The sequence below is a fragment of the Pyrgilauda ruficollis genome, unplaced genomic scaffold, assembly GCF_017590135.1.
Source record: "Pyrgilauda ruficollis isolate IOZ18807 unplaced genomic scaffold, ASM1759013v1 scaffold16, whole genome shotgun sequence".
NCBI classification, from domain to species: domain Eukaryota; kingdom Metazoa; phylum Chordata; class Aves; order Passeriformes; family Passeridae; genus Pyrgilauda; species Pyrgilauda ruficollis.
Window position 1 is genome coordinate 13,585,854 of NW_024514764.1, and position 13,918 is coordinate 13,599,771.

A 13,918-nucleotide genomic window follows, 5' to 3' on the forward strand; every position below is an offset into this window, starting at 1 on the left:
GTGAATCAGCTGCAGACACACGGAGGCTTTACTGGGAAACTGAAATAATTCTGCTGAGATCCACCAAGGCTCAGCTCAGGGATCTGTGGATCAGCAAACCAGGGGCTGACTTGTCCTTCTGCTTTCCCAGTGCTTGTGGAATCATTTAGGTTGGAAAACCCTCTGAGACCCTTGAGTCCAGCCCTTAACCTACCACTGCCAAGGTCACCATTAAACCATGTCCTCAAGCGTCACATCCACATGTTTTTTGAACATTTCTAGTGATTCCACCACTTCCCTGGGCAGCCTGTTCCAGTGCCTGACATCTTTTCAGTGGAGAAATTTTCCTAATATTTTACATATTTTGGTGCCTTAATATGAAGCTGCCTTCCCCTCATGCACAGTAAGTGCAGGTCACACAGGGCTGGCCCCACACAGCTGTCCCTTGGTGGGCCACCAAATGCCTGCCACTGTCTGAGGGGTGGATCCAATAAAGAATTCCAGTGCTTGGAGAATGGCTTTGATCATCCTCATGTCCCCCCTACTGTTTTATCACCACCATGACTGGGAGGTTACAGCATCTTCTGGGTGTCCTGGTGGCATCTTGGCTGTTCTGGGAAGTTTGTGCCCAAGAGGTGGAAGCCAGAAGAGCTCTGTGGGACAAGGGGTTTCTGAACAAAGTCGTGGTCTTTTTTTAAGGTCATGGGTTTGGTTGATAAAGACAATAGTATGGGTGCAAATATTGGGATTCACCAAGGCATGTCACTGAGCATTGTGTGACACTTGGGTTTTAAATTAGCATTAAATGGAATGAATAAGGCATAAATTTGATGGCAATATTAGATAAGGCATGCGCTGGCCTTTGAAGTTGGTTAATGAGCTGGTTGTGACTGGGAAGATGTAAATTACTGAGAGCATTTCCAGCAGGAACCTGAGGAGCTGATGATTCATTCATCATTTAATACTGTTGACTCTAATCTAGCCAATAACACCCAACATCTGTCCTGGTGAGGAACGCAGATGACGCAGCGTCTGCGAGTGTGTCACAGCAGTCTCCTCTTGCTCAGAGAACTTTGCTGTGGCTGGGTTCCTACAGGTTCACCTCTTGAGCTTGTCTGACTGTCAAGCCTGAGAGGGAGCCACTCATAACCAGGCTTTTCCTGGGGCTGTGGCATCAGGAAGGCACCTTCCCATGGGGATTCCCTCCTGCCTTCAAAGACGACATCTAATGGTGTTACTGTGACCACTGAAACAACATTTTCAGGGTCTCTCCCGCTGCCTGAATGCTTATTAACTGGCATGTGTAAGAAATTAGTCATCCTTGAGAATCTCTCTGCCAAAAGGTCAGATCCTTCAGGTGGGGTTGGGTTATGAAGGGAGAGAACACCCCCCATTGCAGAGGGACAACATGAGAGCAGTGTGGCAGGGCTGCTGAACATGAGCATGATGAGGATGTCATTCCTGTCCATGCCTCCTCATCTGAAAGGATGTGAAGGGCTCACAGCAACTCAAAGAAAGGTTACAGAAATGAGGCAGGAGCTGGTAAATGTGGACAATGGTAGTTCTTAATGGAGTTCAAAAACGCAAAAAGAGGTCATAAAGAAAATCACCTGTGGGGTACAGGGAGCTCCAGCTCATCAAGGGCTCAACACACGCTGGTCAAATTCAACATGGAACAAAGCATCTGGTGCCTGGGCATGGAGATCATTTTCCAGGGGATTTTGGGGATGAGATTGCATGCAGGTCTTTGTTGAGGTGTCATGCTCCAAGGGTTTAGCTTGTGATGTTTGTGGAGAACATAATCATGGATGGATTGGGAGAGTGGGCTGATGCTTCTGCAGGTGCCCTGAAAGCCATCTCCCTCTTTACTCCAGCAAGAGCTACAGGATCTGTTTTCTGTCCAGGAAAAGAGGAGAAAAAACAGAGAATAACCTGTATTTAACTGTCCTAGAAGGAGTCACAAATAGGCCAAGATTTTTTGGGTTATGTTTGAGTTACATGTTTGGGTTATGTTGAGTTACAGCTCCTTCTGGCAGGGTTAATTTTTGTGGTCTATTTACAAAACTTTTGAGCCTTATAGTTGGGGTGAAAATATTCCCAGGAGGGTCCATGAGGTGGAGTGCAAGGCAGGATGCAAGGCAGGGCTCCAGTGTTCATCCTGCCCTCCTCTGACAGTTCTCAGCACAGAGCCTGTCCGTAGAATCGCAGGATCATAAAGATTGGAAAAGACCTTTAAGGATACGTCCCTTCCCAGCTCCTCTTGCCCTGAACACACTCCAGGGCAGGAAAGGAGCACTCTGGAGCTGCAGCCCATCACAGGAAAGCTGCACTGCCATGAGATTGATTACAGACCTGAAGCCTTGCACAAGCTCTTGAAAGCAGGGTGTTCCCCTTGTGCATGAGGAAGCTTTGTCTGCTCCCCACAGCTGGAGAGCACCAGCCCTGCAGCCTTGGTACCCAGTCCCTGCCATCAGGGGCTCTCTTGCCATATAATCCTGTGGGGGGAGTTCTGAGCAGCAGCTGACTGCACTGTGGTTTTGTTTGCAGGAGAGAGTTCTCTGAGCTGCTGGAGAAGTTTGGCTCCCAGAGCAACACGGGCTCAGCGCGGAGCTCGCCGGTCCTGCACGGTGGCAGTGAGTAACTCAGCAGGGAACTGAAAGCCCCTCTCTCTGCAGAGAGTTTCTTTTATCCCAGTGTCATTCTGAAGGAGCTGTGGTTGGATTTGAGTAAGTGTTGGGGTGGAGGTTTGAAGAAAGCTTGTCCTTATTGCAGACCCTTGGTGCATGCCCAGAGTGTGGCCAATGCTGCCAAGGAGTGATCAAGGGAGGCTTGAATTGGGGTCATAACCCCTCCCCTGATCCCCAGATTCTGCCTAACTGATGTGCTGGGCAGGTGACTCCATCAGTAAATGAAGCTGTACATTTTTGCTCTGGATTTCAAGGCAATTTCAGCAGTAATTCATTTAAAAATAATTTCATTTGCAAATGGGAAATGTTTAATGAGATGCAACAAGGTTGACCAAAGCAAGATGCTAGCACAAAAAGCCGTGTGTGCCTGGGGAAGAAAGCTTTCCCTACAGCTTGGCATCCCACCAGACAGCTGCTGGCCCTTCCCCTATGGCAGAGGTGTGTAGGGTTGGCAGAGGGGTGACAGTCCCACTCTGGAATTGTGCCAAGGAGACTGAACATTTCCTCTCCTTCAGCCCCATCCTGATGTCTTTAACCACCATGTGGCTTTCCCCAAAAATCCAGGAGTGTGGCATCAGCTCTCAGCAGCAGAGCAGGGGGGAGGGTGATGCTGGAGTGTTTGTGTGCCCTGGACTGACTCTGCCTTTGCTGTTCAGGTCGATACCTTGAGAGCACCTCCTCGGGCTCGTCCTCACGCTCCCAGAGCCCACTGCTGCTGAGCCCTGCCAACTCCCATGGCCCCTTCCTCGGGAGCCTGACGCACGCTCCTCACGCACAGTACGTACACATCCCACCAGCCCGGCCTGCCGGGGCAGCAGGAGACCACCAAATGTCAGAGGGCTACACCCAGTAAAGCATTCCAGTGCTTGTTGAACAGTTTTGTTCATCCTTATGACCTCTCTATTCTTTTATCACAACAGTTCAGAGGCCACAGCATCTTCTGGATGTGGTGGTGGCATCTTGGCTCTTCCTGGGAAGTTTGTTCCAAAGGGGATGAAAAGGTTCCCAGTTGAATCAATCAATATGTCTGCACCATGCAGCAGCTCCTCTTCCTCCCCTCTGAATCCCAGAGGCCATGATTTACAGCCAGCTGAGAAGGCCCTGGACATCACTTGTAAATCATGAGCAGTCTGTTCCTGCAAGGCTGGTGTTGCTTTCAGGAGGTGTTTTTGAACTTGTTTCCTATTGCCCTGCTCCTGGCACTTTGACCCCGTGCTCCAAGAGCACAAGCACCTCTCCATGCAAACATCCCTGATGTTCTTTGCTTTGGGGTCATCAGCCTGCAGTCACCTCATCCTTTGGTGGCCAGAGCATCTCCCAGAGTGTGTTTTCATGTGGTCATCTGCCCTTGCACGTTCCGCAGGGTCAGAGGTTTGGCAGGCCGAGCTGGTTTTTCTGCAGTCTCGTCTCCAGGGCCCTTCTCCAGAGGGACAGCTCGGAGGCTGTTCACAGTCATGGGATGGGGACCATTTGTCCCCAGGGCTCACAGCTCCGCTCCTTTGCCAGCACAAACAAGCCAAGGCACTGGTAAAGAGAATCAGCCCTCACTGCAGAACCAGTAAATCCTCTTGCTAAATACCAGCTTATTAGGGATTTGCAGAGGACAAATATTTGGCACCAGAGGTTTAAGCTGCTTGCATGGAGTGAGAGACCCACACAGAGGAGACACCAGATCATCTACTTGGCAGCTGCTTTGGACAAGCCATCCTTACTGTGCTGTTAATTCCTTCCAGGCTGAGGTGTAGAATCCAGAATGGGTTGGGTGGGATGGAGCCTCAGAAATCATCCTGTTCCAACCCCGCCACTGTGGGCAGGAAAATGGGCATTTAGGCTAGAGGGGCCTGTCTTGGTGGCCTCCTTGCCATGCTGTGCCATGTTCTGCTTGTCTCCATGCTGCTCCCAGGCCTCAGAGGTCTTCCCTTGGAATCACAGACGTGGTGGTCAGCTGTGAGATGTAATTTGGGCCATGGGTCTTTTCATGCATGTGGCTGCCACCCCTTCTGCTCACTACAGGCTGTCCCCAGGCTGTGACTTCTCATTGTGGCATCACCTGAGGTCCTGCCCTTCCACTGAACAATGGGAGCTGGATGCGATGCAATCTCACCACAGTCAGTGTCTGAGATTCTGGGTTGAACAGAGCATTTTAATGCATGTTTAATGCTGTTATTTCATGCTTCATTTCCCTAAGATTGTTCACCTTAAAGCAATGTTTTTTCACCAGAGGTCTTCCCCTGGAATCACAGACGTGATTTCACCTGAGCATTGGTGGTCAGCTGTGAGATGTAATTTGGGACATCCATGGGTCTTTTCATGCATGTGCCACCCCTTCTGCTCACTACAGGCTGTCCCCAGGCTGTGACTTCTCATTGTGGCATCACCTGAGGTCCTGCCCTTCCACTGAACAATGGGAGCTGGATGCGATGCAATCTCACCACAGTCAGTGTCTGAGATTCTGGGTTGAACAGAGCATTTTAATGCATGTTTAATGCTGTTATTTCATGCTTCATTTCCCTAAGATTGTTCACCTTAAAGCAATGTTTTTTCATAAGACTAGGGCCCATGCACCCCTTCCACTGGGGTGTCTGACCACCGGGATGGCATTGCTTGGGAACGTGTGCCGCTGTCCCTGTGGGGCACGGGGTGCACAGCTGCTGTTGTGTCTGAGGTTGTAACATGAGGAGCCAGTGCACACTCTTTGGTCAGTGGCTGCTGTGGAAATAAATTGAAAAGCAAAAAGCCAGCTGCACCCACCCACCCCATTTGGAGGAAAAAGGCTTGCTGATCCTTACCAAATCCTTCCCCAACCCCGCCTGTTGCAGTGCTGCCCATGGGAGCTCAGTGAAATCTCTGGTCTCACAACTCTGCTGCTGTCAGACCTCCCTGCTGGCACGGAGCCACTGCTGTGGCTGGGCCTTGGTGGCCTGTTGAGTCCTGTCCAGCAGCTCTTGGAGGGAAGGGTCCAGCTTGTTTACTGCTCCTTTCCATCCTTGACTGGGCAAGCCACCTGCCGCAGCAGCAGCTCACAGTGTGGTGGGTTTTGCTGTAAAGGATGCCCATTTCTTAGGGCATGTTGCATGATTTTGGGTCCAAATCCTGGTTGAGACACACCCAGCTGTATATCCTGAGCTTCACTTTGATGTTTCCTAAGAACTTCTTGATAGCTGATCCATCTGTAAATTGCTGTCTGGTGATTTAGTTGGATTCAAGCAACAACCATGTTGATAATATGTGTGCTTTTGGCTATAAAACCAGGAATGCCAAATATATTCTGGTTAAATCTTTAGTTTCTTCTCTAAATGTGTACTCCCCTACTGGGGACTAGGGGAAGCAGTCACCTTAATAACACTGAACAATGTCTGCCAAAGAACAGGAGGCCTACTTCCCCTTTCCAATGGTGGGTGGAAGAAAGGATGCAAATAAAAGGCTGGGAGAAGGTAGAAGGATCACACATGGAAATAAATCCAGGCAGTTTGTTCAGTGATATGAGAAGATAACCCAGATCACCTTGAGTCACCTGCTGACTTCTCTCCCTTGCAGCTACTCCATTGACTCAGGAATCCAGAGCATTTCTATAGCAAACTCCTCTGGCTTGGGGCTGACAATCAGTGGTGGATCCAACAGGCCTGACGGGCCCATGATTTATGTCCAAGAGCTTTTGCCAGATGGGGACTGTTACAAAGTAAGTTGGCATGGAGACTCTCAGGAGCTCTGCCATGGGGACCTTTCCTAGAGGCTGTGGCTGTTCTGAAGCAGCTTTTCTAAGAGTACATGGATAATTGCATGGACTAATGAGGATTTGTGTTGCAGGAGAAGGCTTTAGGCAGAGATATCCCTTCTCAATGCAGTGTCTTTCTCCCTGTTTGTTTAGGATGGTCGGCTCCGACCTGGAGACCAACTCATCGCTATCAACAGAGATTCTCTGGTGGGCAGCACACATGAGGAGGCCAGAAAAATAATTGAAAAAGCCAAATTCAGGTAGGCATAGAAAGTATTTCCTGTCATCATCAGGTGCTGCTGAGTCTTAGGCAGAACACTTCATACCAAGGTTTGGCTTCAAGGGCACTATTAGCCTTAAATGATTCTTTAAGGTGGTCACATCAGGAAATCTTGAAGGCATGGATCATCCTGAAGTGGAATCCAGACCTTCCTGATGTTCTGGGCCTCATGAGTATCTCCTATCACTGCCCAGCAGAGCTTTGAAACAGAACTGAAGTTAAAAAAAGGGAAAAAAAGGAGATTCAGGAGAGACCTTACGGATCTGTACAAGAGGGTGGAGCCAGGTGGGGATTGGGCTTTTTTCCCAATTAACACGTGACAGGACAAGAGGAAATAGCCTCAAGTAGTGCCATGGGATGTTTAGAATGGGTATTAGGAACAACTTCTTCATGGAAAGGGTTGTAAAGCCCTTGGCATAGGCTGCCCAGGGCAGTGGTGGAATCATCTAGAAGTGTTCAAAAGCCATGGAGATGTGGCACTTGGGGACATGGGTCAGTGGCGGCCTTAGCAGTACCCAGGAAATGGTGGAACTCAATGATCTGAGGGGTCTTTCCCAAGCTTAACCATTCCATGATTCAATGGAATGCAGCTGGTGGAGATCCAGCTGCACTGGTGCAGGCTACTCAGGCTTAGGTGAGGTTATCCTGGCGACAGAACCACAAGCATGCGAGCTCTGCAAATTTGTGCCTTTTGTTTTGTTAATAAGATGTTCTGTGCTTGTTGTTTCTTGAAGACACGAGGGAAGCACAGAAGTGGCCTTTATCCCTGGGAGGGGACGGTTACATCCCGGACTGTCAGTTCACAACAACAGCCCATCCCCGCCTCCAAAGGCTGTGGGAAATGGCCTGGGCTCCTGCAGGCTGAAGGTCCACGTGAGGTCCCCAGAGGTAGGTGGAAATTCATCTCTAAAGAGATATGATACCAATCCTGGAGACAGATACCAATCCTGGGATCTTTCCTTGATCAGAGAATTCTTCTTTAGGGAGTCCCTAGTAATACTTCTGGAAATCCAGTGGGAAGTCTGTATGGTTGATGTGTTTACCTGCAGGCAGATGTTTTTAATCTGAAATAATTTCTTCTCTCTTGGTTTGAGACAGAGATGGATCTGTGGAGGTAATGACAGGAGTTTCATCTCCAGGGCCTGCATTCAGACCTGTTTCAAGAGTCTCAGGTTTAAAAAAAACAGAGCCCTTCTGTGGATAGCAACCTGCATCTCATTCAGCACCAGTCATAGGGCTGGAAGGGATCTCTGGAGTCAGTTTGATCTAGGCTCCTAGCCAAAGGCAGGCACAACTCTTTATTCTTCAAGCCCTCTGATGAGGATGAATCCCCAGCATTCCTGCACAGCCCATTCCTGCTCCTGACTACTCTAATGATAAGCCAGGCTCATTCCTCCTGCAAAGCCAAGCTCCACATTGTGTTTGCAGAGAAGTGCTTGAGCTGTGAATGGCTGGACAGGGTTTAACCACATAACCCTCAGGGTCTGCAGCTCCATTGTATGCATTTGTCACTCCCCTCCTGGACTGGTGCCATGCTGGGTGTCCTTTCTGCTCTCTTCTACACAAATTTCCTTCAAAAGAGGCTGGCTGGATGTTCCTTTCATACAAGACCATTCACAAAACACCTTGCTTTCCAGACCTGTGGGGACACAGACTTGCATGAATGTCACATATGTGTTGCCTTTGGGTGCACCAGGTTGGAGACGTGCCCTAGAAAGGCACCAGAGCCCCTGGAGCTGTGGTTGGGTGCTGTGGTTGGACCCCTCACCCCCAGATTGTGTGATGCTGTGCACTTGTATGAAATCACACCATTGGCTGGACTGAAATGGCTCCTTTCCTCACTTTGCTGCTGAAAGATTGAACTTCTAATGAGGTCTGGACTTCCACACCAGGGAAAGAGTGCCCAGGCACGCGTGCTGCCTGTTTGTATGTCCTCACACCAGCCCTGTGCCCTCTTGGCACCCAAGTCCCCAGCTGTGTCACAGCTGTCTTGGTGGTGCTCACCCACGGATTATTTTTCCCTCTCTTCCTTGTGCTTTCAGCCATGATATAGCACACAAGAAAGGGTGTGAACTGATCTCGGCTTCCTGCCCTGCTCACTGGAATAATTATGGGTTTGGGGTAAAGGTTACACCTGGCTGTGGTCAGACTTGGGACCTCTCTGCCGGATTGGATGCAGAGCTCCAGGGAGAACCTCTGTGGAGAAACAGGCAAGGTCACAACCAGCCTCAGCACTCAAGCACAGTTAAAGTAAGGACAGAACCATTTGTGTGTGACCAGAGGTTTTGGGGTGGCTCAGCCTGTGCCAGGTGCTCCCAGAGAAACCCCTGGAATCTCTTTAGGCTCACCTGCACAAGGGGTGTATGTGGCACCCTCATGGCTCTGCCTTGAATTCCTCTATCTGCTGCTCGTTATTTACACCAACAGATTCTTCTTAACAACTGTCTGTGCTGTTTTGTCTTGTTTTTCTAGAATAGACGTGAAAATCCTTTTCCTGTGCCTTCTTTGTCTCCGGACATTTGCCCACCAGAGCTTACAGTCTCAGGTGAGTCCTGCCCAACCATTCTCTTTGTGTGGGTGACAAACAGCTGTGGCTTCTCAGAGCTGAGGATTGTGAAATCACAGAATCACAGAATGGATTGCCTTGGAATGGACTTTAAAGCCCAGCCCATCCCACCTCCTTCCACTGTCCCAGAGTGCTCCAAGCCCCTGGCCTTGGACACTTCCAGGGATCCAGGGGCAGCCACAGCTGCTCTGGGCACCCTGTGCCAGGGCCTCCCCACCTTGCCAGGGAACAATTCCTTCCCAGTATCCCATCCAGCCCTGCCCTCTGGCAGTGTAAAGCCATTTCCCTTGTCCTATCAACACATGTTTTTATCAGTGTTTATATTGCTGGAGTGGAATTTAATGGGGTGATAGTGACACTCAGCCTGCTCAGAGAGAGGGCAGGCAGCAGCTTGGTTTACTCAACGAGCAGTAATTATGTCCGTGTTTGCCCATAGTAGCAAAACTCTTTACTAAGGTATTCGAGGACTGAGGTATTCAAGGAGACAAATTCCTCCACTCTCAGCCTGTGGGCCACTTGCAGCAGTGGCTCTGCCCACCTCAGACATGGAGCAGGTTCTCCACAGGCCACATTCCCTTCTGGAGGGGATGGGGAGCCTTGGACACACAACATAAACACAGTCAGATAGAGTTGGGATGTACACAGCAACCCTGGGCTCTGAACAGGTTTTGAGGATGCCCTCAGTTGGCCAAATTGGGAAATGGCTTAGAGATGTTAAATAAATCGGATTTCTCTCTATATCCAAGCTCCTGTTTTTGCTTATTTTTCTATTCTGTGTTTCATCTCCATGCTCTGGGTTTCCTGAGCTCTTACGTTTTGTGGAGAGAACCACTCTGTTCATCCAACAGTGTGGCAGCAATGGGGGGTGAACCTGAATCACCCTGAAGCTTCCCAAATCCCTTAATACTATTGAGGAAACCTCAATAATCCCCAGAGCCCAGGGAGAAAACCTCCACAAGGTACCTCATACCCCTGTGACGGGAAGGTTGGAGAGAAACATGGACTTACCCAACAAATCCTGAACAAGTGCTGCCCACCATTCTTGCAGCCTCAAATCCAACAGCCCTTCCTTCCCTGGGACATTGGCTCTGCTTACAAATCCCTGTGCCTTGCTGCAATTCCCCTCTGGAAAGCTAAGAGCAAGCCCTGGAGGTAAACTGTGTTTAGTCCATACCTGGGATCAGCAGGAGATGGAGCAGCTGCTCCCAGGGATGTCTGGCTCACCTTGGGCAAGCTCAGCAGCTTCAGGTCTGCCTTCCATGCTCCCCTGGAGAAGCCCTGGGACAGAGATGAGCTCTCCCTGCCCTGAGTGTCCTGCAGGTGCCAGGGACACTCTCAGGTGGCCACCACAGACAGGCAGTCCTGGTGATGGGGCCAGAGCAACCCAGTACCAGCAGTGACCCCCCCCATGGCCTGACTTAGCTGGAGGATTTGATCACTTCAGGATTTGAATGTGGGATGCTAAGGAGGCTTTGTGTCAGTGTTGTCATCCATGGAGACAGACAACTGGCTCTGAAAGAGCAGCCAGGCTGGGAGCCTGGGCCAGGCAGTGCCTCTCTCTGGGTGCCTGATGGATGCCCTGGATATGGCTGTGTCCAGAGCTGACAGCAAAGGCACATGGAGCTAATCCTGATTAGCCATGGCTTGAAGGGTAATGGCTCTGCCCTTGAACTTGGAGAGGGAAGTGGTGGTGGCTGATCCAGCAAACCCATTTGCTACCTCTTGCTGCTTCCCAGCTGCTGGCCTTAGCAGAGCAGATGGATGCCTGGATTAGGAGGATTATGCAGCTCCTCTGCTGCTCACTGCCTTCTCCTGGCACCTGGGCCCTGCCCCGATGGCCAGGAGGGTGAGGGAGAGGTGCTGCAGGGATTCCAGAGGAGCTGTGGTACTTGGCAAAACAGGGCTCCCTGTGATGTTAACCAGACCCAAGCAGCAACAGGAATTGCTCCTTGGGCAAATCTTATGACTGGCATGATAAGGAATCTTGTCACCTGGGCTGATGGTTTGAGGGTGGGCAGGGGCAGGCACAGCCACCCTGCACCCTTCTGGAGTCTGGTTGGGTTCTTCAGGAGCAGGCAACACCTCCTGCAGCCCTCTTCCATGGAGTATCATTGTTCCTTACAGGCAAGGGTTAATCATAATGGAAAAGGAGGAGTTCCCTCCAGGCATGGAGGGGCAGGCCTTGTGCTCTGGAACTTTTCAGCTGTGCAGCAGTGCTGGCAATGCTGAGCCTGCTGTTGGCAGCTGGATCCTCCAGCTCATGACAGCTTTTCACCAGTTCAGCAGCTGCTGCCTCTGCCTCTCTCCGCCTCTGTGCCTGCCTCACAACACATGTGGCTCCTTCTACCTAAAAACTCTGCCTGCCCAGCTGAGGGGAAAAGGGTTCAAGGCTTTTTGCAGTCTTGGGGAGGGAAAAAATCTCAGATGTGGCTTTTCCACATCACTTTTAATCTGTTCATTCCTATGGGCATCAGGAATTCTTTCCATTTTGCTTAATCAGGGTAGACAAGAACCAGGCAGATTTTAATTCATTTTTCTCACAGTTCACCATAACTCCAAGACTCCACAAAACTCTGTGATTGGAAATTTCCAAAGTGCTGGAAGTTTTTTGCAGTCTTTTGTCCCTGGTTGAAACATCTCACTTTAAAACATGCAGAAGCCCAGTTTCAGAAGGATTTGCCCCAGTATCCAGTCTTTCCAAGAGAGGCCTAGTTCAGCCTTCCAGAGCTGGTTTCAGTAAATCCTGGACTTGGATTTTTGCCCTGCTGCACACACTTTATATTTCATGCAACAAGAAATCTGAGTTTTGCTTTGCAGGCACCTCTACCCAAATGCTTCCCTGTTAATATTTGCTTTTGATTTTCAGCACCTGCTTCAGCTTCTAACTTCAAAGCAGCTTCAGGCACCAAACCTAAAGTAGCACTGGATCCCCATATCCGGCTCAAGGATGGAAAACTGGAACTGGTAAGTGGCAGAGTCCCTCTCCCCAAAGCAAGGTCTCCTCCTTGTGCACTGTGCAGGAAATAGTCCATCTTCAGGTGAGTTTGCTGGAGGTTGAGTCCAGCCTCTGAAGGTAAAGAGGGTGAAACATCCTGACTGTGTCCAAAGGGGCGTTTAAACATCCCTTGGCTAATCTTGGCTATTTCTTGGTGCTCCATGAAGCTCCAGAAGTCTTTTCCTGGCAGCTGCACCTCCCTTGCACATCATGCCATTGGGTAAGGTTGTGCCCTCCAAACTTTTGGTGCTGCTGTCACTGCTAGGGTGACCTCAGGCAGCCTGGTGTGCAGGAGGGAAGGCTGAGACAGGGGATTTCTCATAGAGGAACCATCCAGAACCGCTGATTCTTCCATCATTTTATGAAGAACACACTCTATAGGCACAGAGCGGAGCTGCTCATCTGCTCACCGAGACCCTGGGGAGGGGCAGGGTGCCTTGGGGGGCCGTGTCCCAGTCTGGCACCTTGGGTTCCTCCGGCGTTTGAGGGGGGATGTGGGGACAGAGCCCTTTGTGCGGACGCCACGGAGGCCCCGATGTGACGAACATCTGCTGCCACCCGACGGCAGCGCAGCGGAGCCGTTCTCTGAGCCCGCGCAATTCCCCTAAAGCGGGATCCAGGGTGGCTCTTGCACAGCGACCTCTGCTCCTCGCGGGGACAAAGCAGCTCCTCTGGGCTGGCAGGAGCGGAGCGCTTGGCTTCACTTTTCACAGCCGTGTTAGGTGGGGGGGTGACACCGACTGGCACAACCCCGGGTGGCTTTGGGGTGGCCAACATCCCAAAGCGTGGGACCTGCAGCAGTGCCTTGCACAGGGCTGGTGGGACTCGAACGGGACAGCAGATGGATCCCAGGGACTTGCTGCTGCTGGAAAGGCGAGCGAGGACCCCTCCGCAGCCCCTTCCCAGGGAATTCCCGGGAGCTGCTGTGAGCAGGAGCTGTGAGTGCAGCCTGCCACAGGTGAATGTTTCACTCGGGCTCTTTCCCAGAATCTGCTGAGCTCGACTTTGTCTTTTAAAAGCTTTCAGTTGCTGCTGCTAGCAAGGAAGTAGGGCTTGCACAGGCTTATCTGCTTCTGTGTGCTGCCCTGAGGCTGAACAGATAAATATCAATAGAAGTTAGGGCATCAGGAGTAATGAGAGAGCAAAACATGCAGTGGAGGAGCAAAATGTTCGAATGTCTCCTCTCTCCATGAGAAACACTCTGTTAATAGCTTTTATCTTCCTGGTCCCAAACACAATTTCTGGGCAGTAAGAGAAAGGAGAGGCTGACCTCTTGCCAGCTGAGTCTTGCTGAAACTCTGCTGGCTTTTGATAAAAGTCCTGAAAACTCATTGGAGCTGCAAATCTGATTTCAGATAAAATGTTCTCGGAGGGATGTGAACCTGTGTTCAGGAACAGACATTTCTGTACATGTGCAGCAAAGGAGAGACTGGAAATCCAATCCAAGCCTGTTCTTTTGGGAGATGCTGCCTGGAGAAACCCAGCACCAAGTGTCTTCCCAGTGCCTACCCTAAATAATTGCTTTTCCAGTATTTTTCTTTTGAAAGGCTCCTTGTTTGTGCTCAAGGTTCTGCAGTACCTTGGTCTGGATGTGACCGAGGACAAGAAGAGGCAGCTCCGGCAAAGCCTGACCACGGACTCGCAGGGGACTGTGGCCTATGGAGGTGAGCAGGAGCTCTGCCCAGGGGAATCTGAC

General features: G+C 50.5%; 1 protein-coding gene across 1 annotated transcript in view; it reads left to right on the plus strand.

Moving 5' to 3' along the window:
• The window catches only part of LOC121350700 (syntaxin-binding protein 4-like), a 37,046-nt gene that overhangs the window by 14,012 nt on the left and 9,116 nt on the right, over positions 1 to 13,918 (plus strand). The window contains exons 6-13 of the mRNA XM_041462238.1: positions 2,527 to 2,612; positions 3,323 to 3,443; positions 6,204 to 6,345; positions 6,535 to 6,641; positions 7,396 to 7,549; positions 9,134 to 9,206; positions 12,094 to 12,191; positions 13,790 to 13,886. Of these exons, the coding sequence (XP_041318172.1) occupies positions 2,527 to 2,612; positions 3,323 to 3,443; positions 6,204 to 6,345; positions 6,535 to 6,641; positions 7,396 to 7,549; positions 9,134 to 9,206; positions 12,094 to 12,191; positions 13,790 to 13,886 (878 nt within the window). The remainder of the gene's footprint in view (positions 1 to 2,526; positions 2,613 to 3,322; positions 3,444 to 6,203; positions 6,346 to 6,534; positions 6,642 to 7,395; positions 7,550 to 9,133; positions 9,207 to 12,093; positions 12,192 to 13,789; positions 13,887 to 13,918) is intronic.